This window comes from Spinacia oleracea, chromosome 4 (genome assembly GCF_020520425.1).
Source record: "Spinacia oleracea cultivar Varoflay chromosome 4, BTI_SOV_V1, whole genome shotgun sequence".
Lineage (NCBI taxonomy): Eukaryota > Viridiplantae > Streptophyta > Magnoliopsida > Caryophyllales > Amaranthaceae > Spinacia > Spinacia oleracea.
In genome coordinates, this window is record NC_079490.1 from 22,826,843 (window position 1) to 22,854,396 (window position 27,554).

The 27,554-nt window shown below is 34.8% G+C and overlaps 1 protein-coding gene across 1 annotated transcript; it reads left to right on the forward strand.

The window, feature by feature from the left end:
• The first annotated feature begins 22,562 nt into the window (after positions 1-22,562).
• Positions 22,563-27,307, forward strand: LOC110795705 (uncharacterized). Its single transcript, XM_022000721.2, has 2 exons — positions 22,563-23,108; positions 26,880-27,307. The coding sequence occupies exons 1-2, from the start codon at positions 22,810-22,812 to the stop codon at positions 26,893-26,895; spliced, it is 315 nt and encodes a 104-aa protein (XP_021856413.1). The 5' UTR covers positions 22,563-22,809; the 3' UTR covers positions 26,896-27,307.
• Positions 27,308-27,554: the final 247 nt, after the last annotated feature.

Below are 27,554 nucleotides of genomic sequence, written 5' to 3' on the forward strand. Positions count from 1 at the left end.
AAAATCTCCGTGGGAGGCACCATTTTCTTCAAATAGGATAAGCTATAATTAAAACTAATTACAACTATTTGATGGTACGCAGACCATATTTGAATTGAAAAACTATTTTGGTACTTTAGACCAATTACATTCAAATTAATGGTACGCAGACCATATTTTCTATCCTATTTGGGCCATACTAGTCACTTCATAACCTGCAAAACAGTACATATACAATATATACCATTCACCCATTCATTAACATGAATGGCCCACATAGTTGGTTAGTAAAACACATTATGCATCACATAAACATTTGCAGCAATTAATCAAGGGCACCAATAATCTACAAATTATTCAGTCCTTATTAATTCTAATCAAGTTGTTTTAACCTTAAGGATTTGTAGACCTATTCAAGAGTATATGACTAAAAAGGGGCTCCCACTTAAACCAATAAATTCATATGCTTTACTAATTTTAAACATAAAAATGTATTTCTAGTCTAACCGGAAACATACAAATTTAATTAAAATTTAAAGCTCATATAAATTTATAATTGAATCCACAAATTTAATTTATTTTCAGTCGTATTTAAATTAATTCATGATTTTAATTTTAGTAAAATAATTAGAATAAATAGAATTTATTATAATTATAATATTCAAAATTAAAATCCAAGAAAACAATTTAAATTATTAATTTTAAAATTAATTAAAATTACGTAAACTGAAAATTTCAAATTAAAATTTTTAAAACGATCTAATCGCAACGCAACAATATCACACAACGCACGCCCATGGGCCACACGCACACAGCCATCGCTGGCCATGTGGGCGCAGCCCATGCGCTGCGTCGCATCGCTGCTGCTCCCCATCGCAAGGCATCAATCGAACACGCGAGCCAGTGCTCGCTGCGCGCGCCAGCGCTCGACGCAACAAGCATGCTGCCGCAGCCCATCGCTGGGCGCAGCGCTCGTTGCACGTCGCAACAAGCAGGCTGCTCGCCATCGCTGGGCGCAGCGCTCGTCGCACGTCGCAACAAGCACGCTGCACGCCATCGCTGGGCGCAGCGCTCGTCGCACGTCGCAACAAGCACGCTGCATGCCATCGCTGGGCGCAGCGCTCGTCGCACGCACACTAGCGCTCGCTGCGCGCGAGGGTCCGCATGCTTGCGCGAGGCAGTGCGCGCTGTGGCGCAGCACGCTTGCTGCCCACACGCGAGTGCTCGTGCCTTGCTCTCGCCCTTGCCCATGCGCCCATTGCTCACAGCCTACGACACAAGGCAGGGCTGCTGCCTTGTGCTCGTGCACCATGCCCTTGCTCGCTGCATTCGTACCGCATGGGCGACGAGCTCCCTTGCCCGTCGTTGCATGCCCGCACTATACAACACCCCTTAAGGGTAACACGTAGCGTCCATTGCTTTGTGCGTGCAAGTTATATGAGCGAATCGCATAAAAATTAAAAATTTATTTTCAAAATTAATGACAAATTAATAAATCATATTAATTTCATAATTTTTGGGCGAAAAATCAAAAATTTATTATTTAATCGATTTCCGATTAATATGGATTCAAGTCTAGGTCATAAAAATTTAAAATTTAACATAAATTTACAATTTTTATGGTGGTTTTTAATCATAGGTATCTAATTAAATTATAACTAATTATGAAAATCAAATTAGTTCTAAATTATTCCAATTTTCAACAAATTAATCATAATTACAAATTAGATTGCATAATTAACAAGGCTAGGCATTCAAACTTGTTAAACATATACAGTAGGTCAATCAAAAATTCAAGATTTATCAACAAGAATCGCAAATATTTAATTTAACATCTTAAATTTACAAAATTTTGCATTCGAAAAACTAAAACCTCCGAAAAGTCAAAATTTTAGAATGCCTTTTACATGCGGAATTGACACAAAAATCACTCGATTTGGATGAGTAACGAAGAAACTGCCGAAAAACTACGTACGTATAATTAAATAAACGCAATTTGCAATTAATTAACAATTATGAAAATTAATCACCCCGTTTAATTCTTGCAAATTTGTAATATTTAACCATGTTCATGCAATTTAGATTATGAAAATAATAAGAGGCTCTTGATACCACTGTTAGGTTATGATACATATGACAATTCATAAATCATGCGGAAAAACCATAAAGCCAGGAAAGCATATTATATTCACATAATCATTTAGCATAGAATTGATGCATGCATGTTGTAGCGTGCCTTCCCTAGCTGCGCCCGAACCGAACAAGAACAAGTCTTTAGGACTCCAAATGTCGTCCCTCCGTAGATAGTCCACAGTACGTCCGGATCCGCCTCAAGTTAGACCAACTAGAATCGCCCTTAAGGTTACTAGGAATTTCGGCTAGTGTTTGCAAGTGTATGGTTAATTTTATTTCAAAAACTTACCCTTTGAATACTTCAATCTTGTCCATAAATTGTGACCCTAGGCACTTATTTATAGGGGTATGGAAAAGGAATTGTAATCCTACTAGGATGTGGATTTGTTAATTAGAACTTTATTAGGTCTCTAAATAACAAAGCAAATCTAATAGGATTAGGATTTTAATCTTCGCATGAATCCTAATAGGATTAGGATTTCCCGCACACGCATCGTACAAGCCGTGCACCCGCGCAGGCCTTGCGGCCCACGACAGGCGCACAGCCCATGTGCGGTGCTGCGCGCGCGCGCGCCCTTGGCTGGGCCTGGCCTTGCGCTGGGTCTGGTCGAGGCGTGCGTTGCTGCGTGCGGCTCGCTGGGCGATGGCCTGGCTTCGTGCTGGGCCTTCGTCTAGCGGGCCTCGTCTGATGCTAATTCGTACGATACGCTTCCGATTAAATTCCCGATTCCGGAATTCATTTCCGATACGAACAATATTTAGTATTTCCGATTCCGGAATTAATTTCCGTTTCGAACAAATATTTAATATTTCCGTTTCCGGAATTATTTTCCGATTCCGATAATATTTCCGATTCTGACAATATTTCCGTTTCCGGCAATATTTCCGATTCCGGCAATATTTCCATTTCCGATAATATTATCCGATACGTACCATGTTTCCGTTTCCGGCAACATCTACGATTTGGATAATATTTATATTTCCGATACGATCCATATTTCCGTTTCCGGCAATATCATCGTTTCCGGAGTATTCATTTCTTGCTTGTGACGATCTCAGCTCCCACTGAAACCAAGATCCGTCGATTCCGAATATCCATAGATAGAGTATTTAATGCCATTAAATACTTGATCCGTTTACGTACTATTTGTGTGACCCTACGGGTTCAGTCAAGAGTAAGTTGTGGATTAATATCATTAATTCCACTTGAACTGAAGCGGCCTCTAGCTAGGCATTCAACTCACTTGATCTCACTGAATTATTAACTTGTTAATTAATACTGAACCGCATTTATTAGAATTAACATAGAATGCATACTTGGACCAAGGGCATTATTTCCTTCAATGTATTTGATCGGTTTCTTTTCTAATAGATATGAAAGGAGAAATAGATATGATGTTATTTTAGTTTGTATAAAACAATATGATATAACAATATGATTGATTAAAAATTGATTTTAGTTTGTGTATAACAATATGATTTTCGATTTCAATATTGATTTTAATACAGAGATTTTGTTTTGATGAGAATGATTCTGTCTCATGATTTTTTTTGGTTTTTGGTTTGGGAACAGAGTGAATGTGCAGGTGGGAGAGAGAAAAGAGGGGAAGACGAGGAAATCGGGTGGGGAAAAGGCAATGGTGGGTACTAGAGATTTGCATTAAGTTGTTATGTTTAGTGATTTATCATTTCCTTTTTTCCAGATGGAAATTCTTATTTGATTGTTGATGTGCAAGTTCATTGACCCTTCACTTTTTTTTCTTAACCAACGTGTTGCTTTGAGAATCAGAGTCAGTGCTTCTTACTGCAGTTAGAAGCTCGATAAAGACAGGAAGGCATTACTGGATCGTAAGGCGGAAGGTCGTCCAAAAAATGATAAGGTATAATTTCTGTTGTTTTAGAAGTTTCGGTTTGGTTTATTTTGAGAAAATTAATCTGTTAATTTGATGTTTGCTGTGATTTTGTTTTACCTGTATAATTGCAAATTCATGGTACTCGATATGTTTCCCATTTGATTTTTTTATGTGATATTTTGTATTCATTTTATTTTGTTGATTCATACAAATTCTGGTGCATACAAGGAATGAGTCTACAGTAAATGACGTGTACTGCTATGCACTAATACTTATTAATTAAAATTTTAAATGTATAAACTGATTAATTAAATACCTACCTTCTTCATGTTTATTCTCTACCCCCTTCCCCCTCTCATCATGCTTCTATCACAATCTTGATCGGTCTTTTACTCTTTTATGTCAATCGATGATCATGCTTCTGGCCATGAAACGCATAGGTTATATATATGTGATTGCAATTTTTTGATTTTTTTTTTTAGATTAAAAGAAATTTATGTATTCTTTTGACAACATCAAATAAAATTTATATATTAAGAAGTCGATGATTCAAATTAATCAGGCGCATGTAACAATAAAACCAATATAAACATACAATTAATATATATTAAAATAAATAGATTATGGTAGATAATTAGAAGGTTGGCACCCAGTTTTCTTTTCTTGAAAGGTGTGTGTGACTGTTTCTTAATCACATAGTATTAGAAATTCAAGAGCTATAATTCCTGGGATTTTCTCGAGAATCCCGAGAACACATTCTTTTCTCTGCTAAAGTAATTCTCTACTCCTTTACCTTATTGATTGTTTTATTTATTTATTTATTTTTGCAAAAATTGAAGTTTTTGTTGCACAAGTTTCGATTTACTTCTGCAATGGTATTGAGTTGATGGTTTAAATGTTGAGCAATCGTGTTTGTTTTAATGTTGAGCAATTATGTTGATGGTTTAAAGGTTGGTGCTCTATTTTATCAGAACTGTGAATTAACATTGTATAAATTTTAGCATATGGTCTGGTTGATTAATTATTACCATGTTTATTATCAAGACCTTATATATCACAGGAGTTGGGAGGGTGGGGGAAGGCCAAAGGCGGTACGGTAGTTTGTTTGAGTGTGAAAATGTGTTAAGTTAGAACTCATGACTTTCAAACTCACAATTCTGGACTGATTAATAATGCTCATTAAAGTTCTGTAGATTTTTTTTCTGACTACTTTTAACTGAAACATGATCATCTGTAGAAACTTATTATGAAGTTTATTCGAAAAGTCCCTCTATTGCTAAGGATTGAGGTACAGTTGCTAATATCGACCCTCTTTATGCAGCAAAACCAGGTTGCGTGGGCTGTCAACCGACAAAATGAGAACAAATCGTAACCAAAACACTCAGCACTAGACGAATGTTGGCCGGGATCGTTGGGGTTGAAGTAAGTTTGGCCTATTATTGCATTAGACGGGGCATGAAGAAGTAACCAAGACAATAAAGGTCTCCATAAGTCCAGATTGCTTAAATATCATGGTTGTATTATCTTCGTACTAGAGAGCTGATAGTCATCTTCAGTCCTCTCTGAAATTGTAGATGAGCTGGTTGTGCTCACAAAAATCAGAAAAACAAGCTAGAGATTAATTGGGATGACTAAATTTTCTTAATTTGCTACTCTTATACTCTGTATTTTCTTTACCTATCAGTTTACAGGTTGTCAAACTAACCAAAAGTAGCAGTTCTGTAAAACCATAACTTCATTTTTGGCTGAAATGTTTCGTTCATATTCGAGGGATAATGTCTGTCGGAAATGAATTGCTGTCTGAGAACAAATTTATTTAATTATTTAATTTGTGCATAAAGAATCTATATGTGCAGAAAAGAGGTAGTTTAGTTTGCAACAACTGTTGGGGAATACAGTTAAACATAATAACATGTGGGGAACAATCCCCAAAGCCAGGAAACATGTATAAAGCACAAATTAAGGAAACTTACATTCGAAGCGTGTTTTCCACAATAATATGTCAACGAACACGAACAAAGAACTCCACTTGTTGTTCCTCTACTTGGTTCACCGACACGTTCAGAACCGTCTTGATTATCGTAGCTTAGACAATCGATCAAGATACTTTGCTTTTGGGAAGAACTCACTTTGGAGGCACAGAGAGAATTAGGGTTCTCTGTCTCTCTAGGGTTTGAGTAATATGAATTGTGTGTTGTTGGAAAATACAATATGCCTATTGTATTAATGATGTAACCGGCCAAGAACCAAGGGCCCTTGACCGGCCACATCACGCAAGCCACGGACCGCACAGCCCCGCCCAGCGACACACACTGCAGGCCGAAGCCTACAGCGCGCGCGCCGAGCAGCTGGGCCGTGGGCCTTGCTCGCTCGTCGCTGCTGTGCGCTGTTGCGTGTTGTTGCGTGCTCGCGCCCAATGGTCTGGCCTTGCTCGCCTTTGCTTGCGAGCTTGCTGGCTCGTTGGGCCTTGCACGCTTACGTGCTTGGCTCGACGGGCCGGCAACTCCGATGCCCTTCGTATTCGCGATTTAATATATTTCCGAGATATTATTTATCGTTTCGTATACGACGAATCACTGTCGTACGATACGATTTATTCGTGTCGCCCAGCTTACCAATATTCGGGATACGATATACGATTTCGACAAAGGTCATATCGTATAATAAGTTTCCAACTAATTCCCGAAAAGCTATTAAATGAATTTCCGATTCATTTAATCCGGTGATCTGTTACGTGTCATTGGTGTGACCTTGTAGGTTAAGTCAAGAGTAAGTTGTGAGTTCAATATCCACTAGAACTCACTGATCGGAAGCATTCCTCCAGCTAGCTGTTCCGATCACTTGATCTCACTGAATTAATTGTTCGCAATTAATCTGAACCTTGGTATTAGACTTAATGCACCTTGGGTGAAGGACATATTTCCTTTAATCTCCCACTTGTCATTCAGACAAGTGTGCATCCACATTCCTTTGTCACTTAGTGTTACTTACTGAACATAAGGTAAGATCCAAGCCATCCTTATTAGGTCCAGAAGTGTTTCTTGGATTACAGAGTTCAACTGTCAAACTTTTGCAGAAGGTTAAGCCTAACCATTCTGAGCACGGCCATGCATTTTACAGTGTCTAACTCTCCGAGAGGCCTTGTTACACAACAAACACCATATCCTATCAAAGATAGGAGGACAATCCATTCTTGCAATCTATGAACACTCACTTTGATTCATAGTACGCCCAATAACTGCTTTTATAGCCTCCTTTTACGGTGCGACGTTTAGCTAGTATCAAAGCGAACTAGTTCTCAAACGAGCAGACATAATCGCTCATGTTCTGAGGAACGGTTTCTAATCACCATTAATGAGAACTACCTATGACATGACTTTAATCTCTTAAAGTGTTCTCATGGTCAATCCGATACAAGATCCTATAAGTATCTATGCAAAAGATTCTGACATCCAGTCACTCTAGTTCAAGAAACAGAACTAAGTAATCTACTTGCAATCTAATCTTCATTAGTCATTGGTCGTCCACCTTTCAATGACCTGGATTAGGGATCCTTTGTGACTTCAATATTCAAGTTCACTTATGGGTGTTTCTTCGTTGAAGAATCCATCTTGACATCCCATTTGAATGATTTGAATCACATAGACTTATCATTTAATACTAAACCAAGATTAAATGAACTATGAAATATAATTTCATAAATGATAAATGTTTAAACCAAATGCTTACCAATTTGTGGGCCTCAAACCCAATATAATTTCATAAATGATAAATGTTTAAACCAAATGATAAATGACTAAATCAAGCATTTAATGTTTTACAGATATAGGCCTTTCACCCAATACTTAAAACATTCATGGAACTCAAACTTGATTCCATTTCTGCATATGAATGTTGTGTCTCATTCAATGCAGAGGTTTAGTGTATCATACTTTGCTATCCTTAGCATCTTTTCTATCGAAAGCCTTTCGATGTAAGATGAAAATATCTTTGAATATGTTTCTAGTTTGATCTAGTCTTTCATTGCTGTTTAGAATGATAATCATTTCTAAAATAGAAAATCATCCAGGTAGCAGACTTGTGATCAACCTGAGTTCATTGAAGAACTCCCACTAAAAACAATTCCCTTTCATTGCTTCTTAGGCAACAATGAATTCATTTCAATTATGTAGAATTTGAAATGATGCTTCCTTTTGGAATGCTCCAACCAGTTCACATAGATGTGGGAGATACATCTTTCAACTGAGAACTTGGAAACTAATCATTGATTCAGTTTCCCATGCATCACATATGGTTTACAACCTATGTTACCACCTTTTAATCACGACGCCTAATTGCCCGTGTATGTTTGTGGTTTGCCTAACAACAAGATTCAACTTTTGCTTAGGCAAATGCATGTAGCATCAAAAATTTAGTTATCTTCACTTCCTCTTATCAAGTGCTCATCCTACATCTCCAAATGTATTGGATGTTCTTGATACTGTTCCAATGATCTTTGATCCAGATCAATAGAGATTGGTATAAACTCGTCACCACCCAATGTTCACGAGTTTTCTTGGTGATCTATATATCACATCATACATGATTGATTGTAATGCAAAAACCATTCGCATTTTAAAATCCATCCATGTAACTTTTAGCTTCATTTTGTTTCAAGAGACACTGAATCTTGCTAAAATCTTGGCATTGCCATGTGATATAAGGTGAAGGCACCTCTTGAGGTCCTCCATGCTTAACTTTAGTGATAACAGCCTAGCTTTATACTTAGTTAAAGCATTCATAACTTAGACTTACTCATATGGGTTGAGAGTCTCTTTTGAGTCTCTCCATTGTGTTTGATTTAGTAATTACTTTTACAGAATCCAAACAACGCCTTAGATCCTATCCAATAGATCTTTAACCCAGTATGTTCTAAGTTTCGCCATGGTTCTAATATTGACAAATACTTTCAAATATAACCGTTTGAATGTCATTTTCAATAGATAGATATGTATCTCATATTATAGAACCAATAAACTAGACTTAGCTCCCACTAAACTCCTCATCTATAAGATGATCCATATTTTCATAAAGCTATGATTGCTCAATAGCCTTTTAGACAAATATGGTCCAATTCCCACTTGCATGCTTTAATCTACGAATAGATTTCTTAAGCTTGCTCTTTTATCTAGCATCCAAAACTTTTACATCGTGTGATGTACACAATTCCTTTCTACAAGTCCAATTGAGTAAGGTGTTTCGTTTTCCAATTGTCATATTGCCATATGCAATGATTGCTAGATTTATCCAAAATAGTTCAAGCATTCCGACTTGGTGAAAAAGATTTCAACATTATCAACGTCGTGAAGTTGTTTACAATCTTTAACCACCAATCTAGCTTCTCTTTTGTATGTGTATACAATATCATATTTGTATGTTTTGAAAACATGTTTGCAACCAATGGGAATAAACCCTTTATGCAAAACAACGTTCTATGTTTAGAAAACATGTTTGCAACTAATGGGAGTGAACCCTTTATGCAAATCAACCAAATCATAGATTTGATTCTTCAAGATGAAGGTACTTTGGATGAAATAGCCTCGAACCATACTTATGTTTCTGATGGCCTCAAACCATACTTGGGAATTTTTAATTCGTCGTAGCTAACCTGTAAGTCGTATGTTTTTGAAGCACATTCCAAAGTCTTCATAGTTTTCATTCCTCAAGATATCTATGTATCTATCTTGGTTGAATTCTATTCCTTACACGATTTACTTAGGTATTGAACATCAAACGTTAGTGTCTATAAAGACATTACTCAAGTCCTTTGAGTATTAGGATTCTCTTGAAGCACTTCTAAAGTCTTCATGAAGCTCTTCCAAAGGCTTCTAAGTACGGAGATTTTCCAAAGACTCCTAAGTATCCTACATTTGTTTGTTGCTTGACTCGAAGTCCATTCGAGGTCATTTTTCTCCCACTTGCCTTTTTGGAAATATGATGGTTTCCTAAAAGACATTATCTTAAGCAACAACCATATGTTCTCAGATTTGTGGTAAAATCAATACCTTTTGTTTCTATGAGTCGCTCATAAAGAAACATATATCTGTCCTTGAGTTTGTTTGATGTAAACACTAACTCCCACTGGGTTCAACAACCCTAGATATATATGTACTGAAAAGATGTACTGAACCGAAGTTCAATCCTTATGACATCTTATCCTTAGCTTTGACAACTTTGTTTAGTGTGAAAGTCACTTGAGAGTGTAATTAGAAACTAAATAGGAAAATAGTCGTGATTATCGTTAATCGAAATAGATTCCGATTTCTCCATTTGGACATACCATATTCTTATGGAGCTTCGATTGTTATAATGCCATATAAACAATCTAGATAATCTTTCTTGGCTCATGCAAGCATCACCTTGACCCAGCCTAAATGTTCCAAAATTCTTGCCAAGTTGATTTTATACCCTTTTGTGAATTACATTGAAGCATTTCACACATTTCACTTTGAGTAAATATAGCCATATTTTCTCAAATTCTTGTGAAATAGGTAAGTCATAAAATTCATCTTTGGCCCATGAACTTCATTGTCTAGAAACTTCTAACAATAGTCCATTTCTATGTCATGTTCAACAAGCAAGACCCACGTGTCTTAAATTAACCAACTTTCAGAAATCCATGCTATGGAATCTTAGAATGTTGACTTGTTGATATGGTCGTATGATATTGCCAAAGATATGTGGAACACAAATCAAAGTGTTTGATTTGAACCTTCTGAAGTTTGAGTGTGAAGAGATTCGTTTGTTTATTAATCAATCATATGACTCAACCCTTAAATGACCATTTCATTCAAATAAACACTCAACGAATTTTTTTGTTTACTTTGAATGTGAGTCTTTCCGTTGTCCAAACAGAAATTGATTATGATGATTAATGGAACAAAATACCATTAAGTTCCAGCCTTTAGAAGGACTTTAAAACAAACATGATGACCCTACAATCAATGTAGCACAACTTTGCTTCATTTCCCACTTGTAGGTCAATAACCAGACTTAGCTCCCGAAATTTGAGTTCTTAACAAGGGTTAGAATCTCAAGCGGTAATCTAATACCATAGGAGTCTATTTGCTAAGTCGTTTCTCTTTAACATAAACTTCAAGGTAGAAATTGAATCTTAAATTCATTTCTTTTGTTCCCTTTTCCTATCCTTTCTAGCACGTTTTCTTATAGTCCTAAAGGTTTTACTCTTTGCTTGATCTTCTTACTTTGTTATGCGTACAAAGTCCCTTTCTTTTGTTCACTTTGAATGACAACATCCAATGAGTCTAATTCACTATCGAATCAAAAGAAGGTTGTTAACCATTGGTTATATATGAGTCTTAAACTCAATACTTCATTATTTCAAAACTACCCAGTATTCTGAATATATGAGGTCCAATTGGTCTACCATTCAAATTCTAATTTGAAAACAACCATGAAGATCACTATAAGAAAATAGCATTCAAGATACACTCTCACTCTCATTTTCTTTGAGAATCGCTCTCAAAATAGTTACCAATCGATCGAGGAAATATCGCAGTTCTATTGTCCGAACGCAATAAAGTTGAAGATTTACGATTCTACAAAATGAACTAGCAAAGAAAAACACTTATCATACTTTAATAACTTGAAATAAAAGCATTCACGCAATCATCAAAGCTATTAAACATTTCATTATATTCATGCAAAAAGCAAAAACATGGTCCAAAATGAATGAAATGATTCCAAGACCCCAAAAGTCCTAAATCCTTAAGCAGCTTTAGCATGTCTTAAGTATTTTAAGATTTTAGGTAAGCAAAACCTATTGCTAGTAATCTCCAAATTACTCTTGGTTAATAAATTAATACCATAATTTATCCCATTGCCACAACATAATGCCATTGTTGTTTGAGTTGAAACCACAATCAACGTGCTCATTTAGGACGCCTTACCACCTAAGTCAACTAAAATAGCACCTCGCTTTAGCGTAAACCTACTATCTTAGATCCCTAGATTTTTGTAAGTGCTTGATTTGGAAGGCAATTTTTAAACTCAATATTACTTGGACCTAGTTGTTTCTATGTTGGTTCGATTATTTAGTGAACTTAATCTAATCGATTCAAACGAAACAACCTATTCATGCAAAGCATACATACATTCATACATTCACGCATAATATATATATATATATATATATATATATATATATATATATATATATATATGTCAAAGTGCATAAATAAATGGTGATCTAGTATGGCCCAAAACATCTTGTCTTGAAGCATCCAATCTTCATCACCTCCTTGTTAGCTTGGCATCGTCTTGAATCTTCGTTCAAATGCTAACTTAAAGTTCTAAACTTAGAAATACTTGAAAATAATAAAATTACATCAAAATTTTCATGGTACGCAGACCATATTTAAAAATTTACATTCTAAGATAGAACGGTACACATACCGTATTTAACTATCCTAAATTGGCCATACTAGTCACTCGGAGTACATGCATTACATAAAATATATATTCTATGCATTCACCCATTCGTGTGCTAAAACGAATGGCCCATATATATTAATATGCAAGTATTTACGTGAATTAATTAAAATTCACGTTCACATAAACGCGTCCTAAAATATTAATCAATTTCCAAATTATTAATCCTTAGACTTTATTCTAATTAAAATTGAGTTTAATTAAAATAATGCGACCTACGAAAATAATTAAAATAATTATTTCATTTTAATTTCATTTAGCGGCTCCCACTCAAACCAATAATTATTCCGGATAATTAATTATGAAATATTAAATTAAAACTCGCGGCCCGGCCCAAGAAAATAAAATATTAAATTAAATATCCCGTTAGCCCAAATTAATGCAAATATACGAAGCCCAACAAAATAAACAATTTTCAACGAAAAAGTCCAATTACGTAGTCGGGCTAGGCTTGCGCCCAGCCCATGCCTTGCGTGAGGCCCAAGAGCGCACGAGCAAGGCTAGCACACCCCAGGCCCCTCGCGCGCGCATCGCGTCCCCGCAGCCATGCTGCCCCTGCGTGCGTGTTGTGTGTCGTGTGTGTGTTGCACGTCGCATGGCTCGCGCCTTGCTTCGTCGCAGCCCCGCAAGCAATGTCGCCTGCCCCTTCCTCGCCCAGCGCACACGAGGCACGCAGCGTACCTGCTGCTGCCCGTGTCGCATGCGGCTCGGCCTAAGCACAATGGCCCAGCATGGCTCGACGAGCCATACGTCCACCATGCTCATGTTCGTGCCTTTAATTTCGTAATTAAATCAAGGGCTAACAATAATTTTATTTAAAATTAAAATTAATTTCACGTTCTTGCATTAATTTTATTTTTCAAAAAGTTACGATTTTTATTTTCAAAAAACAACGATTTTTAATGATTTAATAAATTCCAACGACAATCTAATTTCGTAAAATTATTAAATCAAGGGCTAACAATATTCAAACTTTTAAGAACGAACGAATCAACATTTAAAGTTTGAACTTTTAATTAACAAAATCCGAAGGTTTAAATCGAACATAAACAATTAAATTTCAGATTTTTAATAATTTGGTTTAAGTGCGATTAAAATTAACGAAACCATTCAAACTTTTAGTCCAATAATTTTTAAAATTATCCACTGACCCATAAAATTATATCCCCTTTCCCAATTAACCGAATTATTAAACCAAAATTAATTAAAATTCAATTAGGGTTTCAAATTTTACAAATTGGGGAAAGGAAAAATTAGTGTTTATACTTATCGGAAAAATCTGAAATTTTTACCATAGATCAAAAATGTACACAGAAAATTGTCTCAAAATTTCAAGCAATTACGAGTAGTTTAGGTCGACCTTTTAATTGAATTACTGTCCGACACTTTTAATTTTTAATGAAAAATTAACAAAAACGCCCAAAAAACGACACTTCGAGGCTTGTTTTTGCGATTCCGTTCTCATGACTTGATCTTAGAAAATTGTTTTCAATCAAATTAGGGTTTTAAAACTCGAAAAAACGAACATTTTTTATTTCGGACCTGATTATTACGCAATTCATCCAATAATTCGTAAAAAATCCGAAAAATCAACAAAAATTCCAAATTTTTCGACAGATGCAAAAATAATAATAGTCATGCTAATTCATGATTTGAATAAATAAGGCTCATGATACCACTTTTGGGGAATACAGTTAAACATAATAACATGTGCGGAACAATCCCCAAAGCCAGGAAACATGTATAAAGCACAGATTAAGCAAACTTACATTCGAAGCGTGTTTTCCACAATAATATGTCAAAGAACACAAACAAAGAACTCCACTTGTCGTTCCTCTACTTGGTTCACCGACACGTTCAGATCCGTCTTGATTATCGTAGCTTAGACAATCGATCAAGATACTTTGCTTTTGGGAAGAACTCACTTTGGAGGCACAGAGAGAATTAGGGTTCTCTGTGTCTCTAGGGTTTGAGTAATATGAATTGTGTGTTGTTGGAAAATACAATATGCCTATTGTATTAATGATGTAACCGGCCAAGAACCAAGGGCCCTTGACCGGCCACATCACGCAAGCCACGGACCGCACAGCCCCGCCCAACGACACACACTGCAGGCCGAAGCCCACATCGTGCGCGCGCCGAGCAGCTGGGCCGTGGGCCTTGCTCGCTCGTCGCTTCTGTTCTTGCACTGTTGCGTGCTGTCCGTGCTCGCGCCCAATGGGCTGGCCTTGCTCGCCTTTGCTCGCGAGCTTGCTGGCTCGTTGGGCCTTGCACGCTTACGTGCTTGGCTCGACGGGCCGGCAACTCCGATGCCCTTCGTATTCGCGATTTAATATATTTCGATATATTATTTATCGTTTCGTATTCGACGAATCACCATCGTACGATACAATTTATTCGTGTCGCCCAGCTTACGAATATTCGCGATACGATATACGATTCCGATGAAGGTCGTATCGTATAATACGTTTCCAACTAATTCCCGAAAAGCTATTAAATGAATTTCCGATTCATTTAATCCGGTGATCTGTTACGTGTCATTGGTGTGACCTTGTAGGTTCAGTCAAGAGTAAGCTGTGAGTTCAATATCCATTAGAACTCACTGATCGGAAGCATGCTCCAGCTAGCTGTTCCGATCACTTGATCTCACTGAATTAATTGTTCGCAATTAATCAGAACCTTGGTATTAGACTTAATGCACCTTGGGTGAAGGACATATTTCCTTCAACAACATATCCTTAACCATTGATCAGTGCTGCCAAACACTAGGGAAGGCCTGGCTATTTTACCTCCAAAGGCTCACAACCTCACAGGTCAATCACCAATTTGTCTTGATATTAGAACAACTCCAATTAGGGAAGGCCTGGCTATTCTACCCCAAGGCTCACAGCCTCACAACTCAAATCACCTCCAAGTTTTTTTTTTGGGGGGGGGGGGGGGGTTGCAAATATTGAATGTGGTTTTATGTTGATGTATTGGATATGGCAAGAAATTAAAGTTAGAAATAAGCAAGTATTTTGACCCTTTTTTATATGAATTAGGTTTTCGGATTTAAAAAATAATATTCTTGGCTTAATTATGTTTTTTTTTTGAATTGGGGATCTTGCTCTGTTGATCTTCTCCACTAATACCTGTCAGTCAAAGTTTGGATTTCGTAAAAGTTTATGCAGCTTATCTACATTCTTAGCATTTTGTTAAAATTCTAATATTATCTCGCACGCATCGCCTGCATATAAGACTAGTAGTATACAAAGAAACTATAGTATGTAATAGGTAACTATATCAATTATAAAGTTAATTATAACAAATATACAGTTACTATAACAAATATAAAGTTACTATATCAAATATAAAGTTATTATAACACATATAAGTTACTATCATATAAAGCCAAACAATTATATAAAAAGTAACCATAAAAAATATAATAACTATATCTGGTAGAAGGTAACTATAGTTTAAAATAAGTAACTATATTACAAATAAAGTGAATTAAATAATAAATAGTATAAGATCAAATAAACAATAAATTATGAAATGAAAAACTGCTACTTACTCAAGCAAAATACCCTCTCCATCAGCCAAAGCAGCAAAATCCACAACTTCTTGAACAAATGGTGGAAGATGTCTCATTAAATCTTCAAATGCAATCATAAACGGAGACATTAACAACAAGTTTTCCTCAACACCATAGACACTGACATCCACTCTTGATACATCATGGTTGTTAATGATGCATTTTTGGAACCCAGCCCACACGCGTTCATATTCTTCGTTTTCATCATCATCATCCTCCGTAGTTGTTTTCGATTTGGTTTTCAAAGAATCAACAACATCAAATATAACTTTTGTAACATCCATTAGATTACCAATCGCTTGGGAAGTTGTTGGCTCAACAAAAGCACCAGTAGACAAAGCTGCAGCCTCGGTTGGAACAACAGCAGAAGGTTGAGGGACAATGGTAACAGATGCTGGATTAGGTGCATTGTTACCTGTACCAAAAATATCATCCCACCCATTAGGTAGGTTTTTCACCAATTGATGAATCTCCACTAACTCATCAACCAGCTTTTGATAAGTGGAATCTTCCAAAATATCATTTCCATGGTTCTGCGTATGCATCAAAGCCTTTATTTTGAACAGCTCTTCAGCATGGATGGATGAAACGACATCCAAATCTCTCTTCATCAACAACCACTGACCTTGAAAATCCTGAAAGACAAAGTACATAAATTAAAATATGGAAAATATTAGAAAAATTTAATAAAAGAGTACAATAAATATTATAAGAAAAGGTTACTATAGTATATAAAAGATAACTATAGTAAATAAAAGGTAACTTGTATATAAAAGATAACTATAGTATATAAAAGATAACTATAGTATATTGTATATAATACAATTACTAAAACAAAGATAATGGTAACTTAGTGTATAAAAGATAACTATAGTACATAAAAGATAACTAGATAACTATAGTATAGAGTATATAATATATACAATTACTAAAACAAAGATAACTGTAACTATAGTGTATAAAAGATAACTATAGGATATAAAAAAATAACTATAGTATATAATGACAAATATATCAAGTATAAAGTAAACTTACAGCAGGGGCTTTGGAGAGAATTTCTTCATCAGTAGGATGAGATTCAGGGATCTCAAACTAAAGAATCCTAGCCCGCCGATGTGGAAGTCGGCGGCCAACAGAGGGTTTTTCAGCTCCTCTCCCATTGCTGTCAGGTTGACTTTCATTGGAAATAGATTTTGTTCGTGTCAAATCTATTTGACCATCAACAAAAATAATTTTTTTGGAAATTGGGTACTTCTCCTTCTCCAAAATTCCAGAACCATATAATGCACTCATATTTGCATTTTCAGCATGAATCCGATCAGTTACCATCTTCGATGTCCAATGCTGAATAAGAGGTAATTCATCAGGAATACTACTAAAATTCCTAAAATTAATCCTTTGAAAATAAACAAGTTGCAAAAAAACACCACTGTTAGGTTATGATACATATGACAATTCATAAATCATGCGGAAAAACCATAAAGCCAGGAAAGCATATTATTTACACATAATCATTTAGCATAGTTTAGATGCATACACTTTGTTGCGTGCCTTCCCTAGCTGCGCCCGAACCGAACAAGAACAAGTCTTTAGGACTCCAAGTGTCGTCCCTCCGTAGATAGTCCACAGCACGTCCGGATCCGCCTTAAGCTTGACCAACTAGGATCGCCCTTAAGGTACTTAGAATTTTCGGCACATATAGGCAATTGTATGACTGAATTTTTGCTCTCAAAAATCACTTTGAATACTTGAATACTCGATATAAATTGTGAGCATTGATCACCTATTTATAGGGCATGGGTATCGGATATTAGAATCCTACTAGGAAACGATTTAGTGAATCTGAATTAATCTAAAATTCAATCACTTAATTTATCTAGTAGACTTAGGAAATCAATCTTATACGAATCCTAACCGATCAAGGTTTCGTACGCAAGCACAAACAAACACGCAGGCGCAGCAGCCCACGAGGGGCGCCATGCGCGCGCGCGCGCTGAGCCCAGGCCCAGCAAGTGCTCGCAGCCCATGAGGGGCGCGCGCCTGCTGGCCTTGCTCTCGCGTTTGGGCTTTGCTTGCTATGGTCGCGCGCGGGCTTTGCTAGGCGTTGGGCCTAGCTTCGTGCTAGGCCTTGCGTCTAGCAAGCTCGTCCGATGTTTATTCGTACGATACGCTTCCGATTAAATTCCCGGTTCCGGAATTCATTTCCGATACGAACAATATTTAATATTTCCGATTCCGGAATCAATTTCCGTTTCGAACAAATATTTAATATTTCCATTTCCGGAATTATTTTCCGATTCCGATAATATTTCCGATTCTGACAATATTTCCGTTTCCGGCAATATTTCCGATTCCGGCAATATTTCCATTTCCGATAATATTTTCCGATACGTACCATGTTTCCGTTTCCGGCAACATCTACGACTTGGATAATATTTATATTTCCGATACGATCCATATTTCCGTTTCCGGCAATATCATCGTTTCCGGAGTATTCATTTCTTGCCTGTGACGATCTCAGCTCCCACTGAAACCAAGATCCGTCGATTCCGAATATCCATAGATGGAGTATTTAATGCCATTAAATACTTGATCCGTTTACGTACTATTTGTGTGACCCTACGGGTTCAGTCAAGAGTAAGCTGTGGATTAATATAATTAATTCCACTTGAACTGAAGCGGCCTCTAGTCAGGCATTCAGCTCACTTGATCTCACTGAATTATTAACTTGTTAATTAATACTGAACCGCATTTATTAGACTTAACATTGAATGCATACTTGGACCAAGGGCATTATTTCCTTCAAACACAGCCTCCAAAAGTCTTTTGATCTCTCCTTTTCAATAAACAATTCTTAAATTTCACAGTTTCCTCACACAATACGTCAAGAACGTATTTAGACCAATTATATTTGGGAATCATTTTAGGATCTTCCAAAGCTTTAGCCAATCATAAATCTATACTCCTATTGGATGTAGGAGTCAGAAATGTAGAAAAAGAAACAAAAACGAACAACTGTTTAAACAGATCACCACCCTCTGTCAACAACTTGATTCTTTCCTGAAGCAACCTCACAGGAATTTGAGCATTTACTTCTTCAAAACCAAACTCCTTTCGCCACTTGATCTTCAACTCCAAGTCTGGATTAGTAGAATTCCGCCCACGTTTAACCCCTTCAACCTCCAGCTTAGAAAGGGGGAGCATAAACATATCATACACATCATAATCAGTGATTTCAAACTGCTTGGAATCACTGATTGTGAACAAAGAACTCACTCCATCAAAACACTTGATGCACCAGTACATCATTTGAGTATTTTTTTCGATTTAGTTGCAGGCTTAACAATCCCCCAAAGCCTATCTCTTCCACAACAACCTTTTGTTCAGGTGTGAATTCTTTAATTAATTTGCACAATGTTCCTCCCAATATAATCAGTGATTTCAAACTGCTTGGAATCAATGATTGTGAACAAAGAACTCACTCCATCAAAACACTTGATGCACCAGTACATCATTTGAGTATTTTTTCGATTTAGTTGCAGGCTTAACAATCCCCCAAAGCCTATCTCTTCCACAACAACCTTTTGTTCAGGTGTGAATTCTTTAATTAATTTGCACAATGTTCCTCCTGAACATTGTGTATCAAAATTAAACCTGAAAATAATGAATAATATATAACCTAAGTCAGGTGTTTAATATCTAGATATGAAACAATATAATAGTAACTATAAAAATTATACAGTTACTATTACAAGGCAAACAGTAGCTAATATAATGATATAATAACTATTGTACACATATAGTAACTACTAAAAACATATAGTAATTATTTAAAACATATAGTAACTGTTTAAACATGATATAATAACTATTGTACACATATACTCCCTCCGTCCCGGAATACTCGACCCGGTTTGACCGGCACAGAGTTTAAGGGACTTGAATTGACTTGTTTAATTTAATAGGTAGTAGTTGATAGTGGGGTATTATTTTAATGTAGTTAGTGGGAGGTGGGTTAAGAGGTGGGGTTGGGGGAGAGTAGGGTTGAATTTTTAATTATTTTTTTGTATGGAGTAGGGGGTAGGTGGTTAATAGGGGTGGAGTGAGAAATAATATAATATTGTTAGAATATTTCCATTTTTAGAAACAGGTCAAGTATTAAGGGACGGCCCGATAAGGAAAACAGGTCAAGTATTCCGGGACGGAGGGAGTAGTAACTATTTAAAACATAGAGTAACTATTTAAACATGATATAATAACTATTGTACACATATAGTAACTATTTAAAACATATAGCAATTGTTTAAACATGATATAATAACTATTGTACACATATAGTAACTATTTAAAACATATACTAACTGTTTAAACATGATATAATAACTATTGTAGACATATAGTATCTATTTAACACGTAGAGTAACTATTGAAAATATATAGTAACTATTTAAAACATATACTAACTGTTTAAAAATATAGATACTATTATTGATATATAGTATGAATAATAATATCTATATTAATATAAACATAGTACCTATTACAAAGATATAGTAACTATTTAAAACATATAGTAACTATCTATAAAATAAACACTTACACAATTGGCAGACCATCAGTGCCAACTTCTTTCATAGCTTGTGCCTGGAGTTGATGAACATCAGGCACTGGAACGTCAATCAAAGTAGAACTTTGTAAAACTATTTGTTGACCAGGATCTTGTTCTTTAATTGCTTCTATTTCTGGTTCTACCTCAATATCTTTTGTTTTACGATTGTCCGCCTTTTGTTTTTGTTAATAGTCACAGATTGTTTGGCAACTGAAAACAAAACAATTATAAGACAAAGTATTAATAGTATAGTAACCATTAGAATCATATAGTAACAATTAAAATCATATAGTAACCATTATAAAATATAGTAACCATTAGAATCATATAGTAACTATTATCAACATATAGTAACCTTTGAAATCATATCGTAACTATTGTACACATAATAATTTCTAAAATAGTATAGTATCTATTGTACAACATATAGTAACCTTTAAAATAATATATTAACTATAGTACACATAGAGTATCCATTTAAATCAGATAGTAACTATTTATAAGACATAGTTACTGTTTAAATTTATAATAACATTTTAAGAAAGATAGTAACTATTTATAACACATAGTTACTGTTTTAAAGTTATAATTACTTTCTAAAAAAGATAGTAACTATTTTAAACAAATAGTTACTGTTTTAAAGTTATAATAACTTTCTAAAAAAGATAGTAACTATTTTATAAACATAGTTATTGTTTTAAACAAATAGTAACCTTTTTTAAAAATATAGTTACTCTAAAAAAATACTACTAACATAAACACTACGAACATTCCAGTCACTAACAAAAACACTAAAAAACTTCGTAAAATAAAGTAAAGGTAACTATATTAAATATACAGTAACTGTATGAAACACTAACCCTAATTTCAACAAAACCACAAACATTTCAATAATTCAAAATCAAAAACATAAAAGAAGTTCAAATATACCAGGAATTATATCAGAAATAGGATTTGACCGTGTTCCTCGCCTTCGAGGACCTTCAACTGCTGGTTCTAAATTCGAAATGGCAACATTATCGCTTTGAGGAACTTCAACCTGTTTCTTCGCTGCCGCTTTCTTCACCATTTTTTACGAAAACGAAGATTGGAAGAGTAATTTGATGGAAATTGATCGCGAAAACACTGAAATTAAATTTGAAATGGAGAGAGAAATTCAGAGAGAAGTTGAGTGGGAAGTTCAAAAGCCGGGAAAAGAGGGAAAAAATAATATATATATATATATATATATATATATATATATATATATATATATATATATATATATATATATATATATATATATATATATGGAAGCAACAGCACGTGGCAGTTACCCAACATACCAACACGCAAAGACTATAATACCCTGGTCCATAGCATGGACCGGGTTTAGTATAGTGTAGATGTACTTATTGTAATCTACTTTGTTTATTGGAGTGGAATTTGGAGTTATGTTCCTTATAAGCAATGGCCTTCTATTAGCAACTGAATACAATATTCGTCATATTTTCATTGAAGGTGACAACTAACTGATTATTAATATTTTACAGGGTCAATCTCACCGCCCATGGTAGATTCATGATATGTGCTAATAAAAGATGTCAATCAACTTTTAGAGCATTTTGAGACTTCTTCCTCTCGCTACATTTATAGAGAAGCCAATCGCGCAACATACTATGTTGCGTTAGGCCGCTATAGATCATCACATCCAGACCCATCAAGATATTGATCCCTACTTACGTAGACAATAAATTTTCTTGTTTTATATCTTTAGATAAGTTGATTAGGGTATTCTCTTACGAGGAGACTATCCTGACTTTTGATTTTGATGTATCTTTTGTTATTAAAAAATATAAAAATAATAAGATTGAGATCTTATAAATGAAATCCGGAGTAAGTTTTTTAAAAAAAAACACCAAAACACACGCTTAATATTAAGGCCTACATACTTTTGAACAACAAACAGCCGACTTGACTTTAGCCTAATAATATCAGTACAAGTCTCAAGTCATTTCTCCAATTCTTAAACCCCACAAAATTCAAACACCAATTCTACTTCTTCTTCTTCTTCTAGTAGACAAATTTTGACCTATTCTTCTTCTAAGTTCCCCTCCACAAAACCATGTTTGATCATTCCCTCCTAGCTTAGCTTCTCGATCTTCGTCCTCAACACAAAGCACAATACAATGTTCGTTCATCATCATCTAAACCGTCGTCGCCGAGTTCTATTTATGTTGATAATTTTAGCCAGCATTTCATGTTTGCATACACAAGTATTCGGAGGGCGTCCGCTTGTGGTAGAAAATGGTACTCAGAAACACAAAGAAGAAGAAGAAGAAGAAAGCATTTCAAATGATGAGATTAACGTTGGTGGCTGCAACTATAACAATCATAATAGTACTACAACTTCACCATCTGATTTTGAAGGTTTTGTAGCAAATAGTGACAGAGTTGTTCCTACTGGTCCTGATCCATTACATAACAGGTAACTTTTCTTAACCCGGCCCTTACCCGGCCTACTATATTCCATCGTCATGGTAGGATCCTCTCTATTTCTTTTCATCCATTTCATATCTTAAGATATTTGACGCTTAAGCTAGTAAGAAATAATAATTCCAAAACATTCTCATACTTTTTCCTTCGTGTCTTCACAACCATTGAATTAGGAAACTGACCATCCATAACTTTTAAGAACCGAAGAAGAATATTGGTAATTCAAATTACACTTTCATTGTCAATATTAATTCCAGAAAAAGTGTAAAATACATTTAGATTTAGAAAATTAAAAAGTGCACCTTTCAAATTACACTATCATTGTCAATATTAATTTCAGAAAGAGTACGTGTAAAATATATTTAGATTTAGACAATTAAAAAGAGCACCTTTCCCCGAAGTATTTTAAATTTTTGTAGAAATTGATTTGAAATAATACTTCTGCCTAACTTTTTCCTTAAAATAAAAGATAATTAAAAAGAAAAACCTTTTCAAAACGTACTAATATATAAAGTTAAAATAAAATCTCAAAATCATAAATACACAAACACTTTGTTTCTTGAAGAGGAATTCAGAATGTATAACACTTCGTATGATTCTTTCTTAAATTAGAAGAAAAGGGTGTATCATTTTCCTTAATTAGTTGCTCGATTTAACATGCATTCTATATATATTCACGTTAGAACAATTTGTTTTGACTTGTTAAGTTGTTATTGATGAGTCTAATTGGTTATAATCAATCAAAAATTAATTAGCCAATATATATATGATATACTTTCGTCTGGAATTAATAATTGTTTCATTGTTAGTATAATTTGAATCAACAACGTGACAATTAATCCGAATTGATAGTAGCTAGGCCTCCCTCACTGGCCTTGGCAACAAAAGAATTCATACATAAACCACAATGGGAAATTATATTGGTTATCATCATTTTAAGAACAAACTCTAGAATTATATTGAGGTGATTATATTCAAAATAAAACTCCCACATTATTATGTCGGTAAGTAGTTTCCCCTCCTAGGTAGACATTTGTTAACAAGTGAATGTATATAGAACCTTCTTCTTTATAAAAAACTAGTGCTTTGTCTAACTTTAAAAAGTTTATTTAGGAAAAACAAGAATCCTTTATTTAGGGTAATGTTCATACATGGGTCAAGGATTTTTAGGGCAAGATTTTGTAGGGTTTTAGCTAACAACTTTATTTATTCACACTTTTTTTCTTTTCAACTATCAACTATGTATAATTGTGTGTAAGGTTATATCGGTAAACTAACACTAGTGGATGACTTTCAGAGTTTTAGACTTTTAGCGGTTAAATAACTTGTAGATCAGTTGTAGCTGAACTATGAACGTAAAGGTAGCTAAATCTCAATGACTAGTGTTTTGACTAGTCAAACCATTGACCACCACCTTAAATGTTACGAAGTACTGTCAAACATGCCCTAAGGCGTTGATTATATTTAGCAAGGTGAACTTAATTCATTTCTATTACTAGCAACCGATAACTAAGCAGAAGATAATTGGTTATAACCAAGGTGATACCCTCGCCCGCATAGACTCCAAAGTTTGGCCATGCACTCACGTATTATGGAGTAAGAAGTCGCAATATCTCAGTTAATCTATGTGTAATTGGTTATATTATCTTGTTACGTACGTCACACTTTTAACAACTTAAACCCGATTGTTCATAGCTGTACACAATATATTGTTGAAAATCGTACAAACACTCAATCAAACCAGAAACCAGCTAAATAAGGCTTTATTCTTTTCACCTGACCTAGTCTGATTTTTGTAGTTTTTGATCTGGTTTGATCTGATTTTTTGTAGTTTCTAGTCTGATTTGATCTGATCTGATCTGATCTAGTATGATTTGAATTATTATTTTTATTACTTTTAGCTTTTTCTGATCCAATTTAATCTAATTTTTCTAGCAATAAAAAATTAAAAATAAGGGGAAGATTGCGGGGTGTAACCCATTGCTAAAACAAGAATACAAGATAATCAAGGAGGATATGAGATATTGGCTTTTTAAGCAAAAACATTTGGAAGTATTTAAGCGCGAATTTCAAGTGAAGTGGGAAACAATTATGCTTTGCAAATGGCCCACTAAAATGGGGGTTATAACCTACTTTGTGGCTTATGTTTCGGCATCACGGGACCCTTAATCCTTAAAAGTCAGCCCTTTTGCTAATTAACCTCTCACTAGTACAAATCCACTAGCCTAAACCTTCTTTTTAATTAAGTCACAATTCTTGCTAATTTTGCTTCAATTTCTTTCTAATTTTATAATGTTTGTTAGGTATGGGATCCCACAGACTTTCACTATTTGCTCATTTAATTAAGTGATCCTTTAGTTTTGACTTTAGTTGTCTTTTGTGATTAGGCCACTATTTTTTTGACTTTCTAAATCAAAGAAAGTTATTTTGTTAAGTGTGGGTTTTTTGCATATGCTTTTGGACCAAGTAAACCCCAAAAAAATGTAGTGAGAGTGAGTTTGAAATGATAAAAATGTCGGGTAAACTTTATTGAACCTATAATCAGGGCCGGCCCTGAGGCAGGGCATAAGGGGTCGTCGCCCTGGGCCCCAGGGAAAAGGCCCAATATCACTTAAGCTAATCAAAGTTTGGTTCTATAAAATTTCATGCAAATTTGTTTATATTAGGCAATGTAGCCTAGTGGTTTGTATGCGTATGATTTTGATAAACTCACCCGAGTTCGACTCCTACTAGCTTGGTTCCAAATGAACACCACAAAGTAGAGCCATATACTATGTTTATAATCATAATATTTTTTTTCTTTTGTTAATCTAATCACACTCCTTGTTTTATTTTGGAGTTAAGAAAAAATATTTGATATTTAACTTATTGTACTTCAAATATTATTATCGACTTGCTAAATGGTTCGTTACTACGTCATCGTCGTTTTCAATTTTAAGTTTCCTTATCCTTTAATTATTCAAAACATTTCTTTCATCCATTTTGAGATTTGAAGAGGTCAAGTTGTAAAATTTGTCTAATTTTTCTTGGCTAGTTTAATTAGAATAGAGTAGTATTAAGTTTTAAGAAGGTAAATGTCAATTATTTACACACATTTTTTCAATCATAAAGTACATTACATTTATGATAAAAAAAATTTGTCAACGTACATTAAAAGGGCCTCAATTTTTTTCGCCCATAGGCCACCAAAATGCCAGGGCCGGCCCTGCCTATAATGATAGACATTCGTCGTTGGAGGAGAAATTAACCCTTACGTACTTCTTTGTTCTTTTATGGTAATTGATAATAGTAGGATCAGACTATGCACCAATCTTCTATGGTAGTCGTCTTTCCCCTTTTTCTTCTCCAATACTATCTATACTTGTATAACACTCTAGTTTCAACTCACATAAATATTGTATTGTCTTTGACATCTTACTGTACATTAATTACTAATGAATTCAATATAAAGTTCTCTTTTTTTACAGGAAAAATATTATTCTTTTAATTCACAAATAATACAAGTTTAACCTAATGGATTGCTCTACGATTTCATTTTAATGCTAGTAAACTTATCGATTTCATTCAAAGTTTAAATGTGACATAAAATATAATTTATCTATTTTTTTTTTTAATTTCTTTATGTTGACCCACATATAAAAACAAACTCAATAACAAGTCTAAACAACCATTTTAGTTGAATTACATTTCATGGATATCAGCATGACATCTTTATGACATGGTCTCATTTCTCTTTTAACATTTTTTTTTTTTTTTTGAACAGAGATGATCAGACGTAGAAGGCTCTAAGCAAATGCCACAAACGCAAATCACGAGATTTGTGCTAATTAAAATGATTGATGAATGATTAATGCGGTGGGGTTCGAAAATGACCACTTAAGCCATTTTCATGGGTGACATTTTGTCAATTTTGTACAACCACAACTCCACAATCCTCCCACTATTTTTTTAGCTTTGCCTGATTATTAGATTCTGAATCATGTTATGTTACGTCGATTGCCAATGACATTTCATGATGCATAGCAATGTGTGCGTACATTTTCAAAAATCAGGTTCTAGAGGCAGGCAGTGTTCCAACACTTTTGTATTAACGATTCTGTATGAATAAATAACTATGGTAACATGAATAGTAAAAGTGATAAATTTTATGAAACGGGAGACTTTGTATTGTTTTAAAACAAATTATATGAGTATAGTATAACCTAAACTCTTGATACCGAGTACCATGTTATATTCTCCGCAATTCTCATTTAAGATTTGCATATTATACCACCATATGCATATACGACACAGAATGAAAATCGATTGTATTAAGAACCCTTATAGTGTTTTGATAAACAAGCTAGGATTGCTAGGATACTAGTTGTCCACTACTTATTCTCATGCTTAGTGTTTTGTTTTCTTCACCTTATTTTTATTGCTTATTATATCATATCAC

Coding starts and splice junctions, on each gene's coding strand:
- LOC110795705 (XM_022000721.2), top strand. CDS start 22,810: ATGTTCGTTCATCATCATCTAAACCGTCGTCGCCGAGTTCTATTTATG.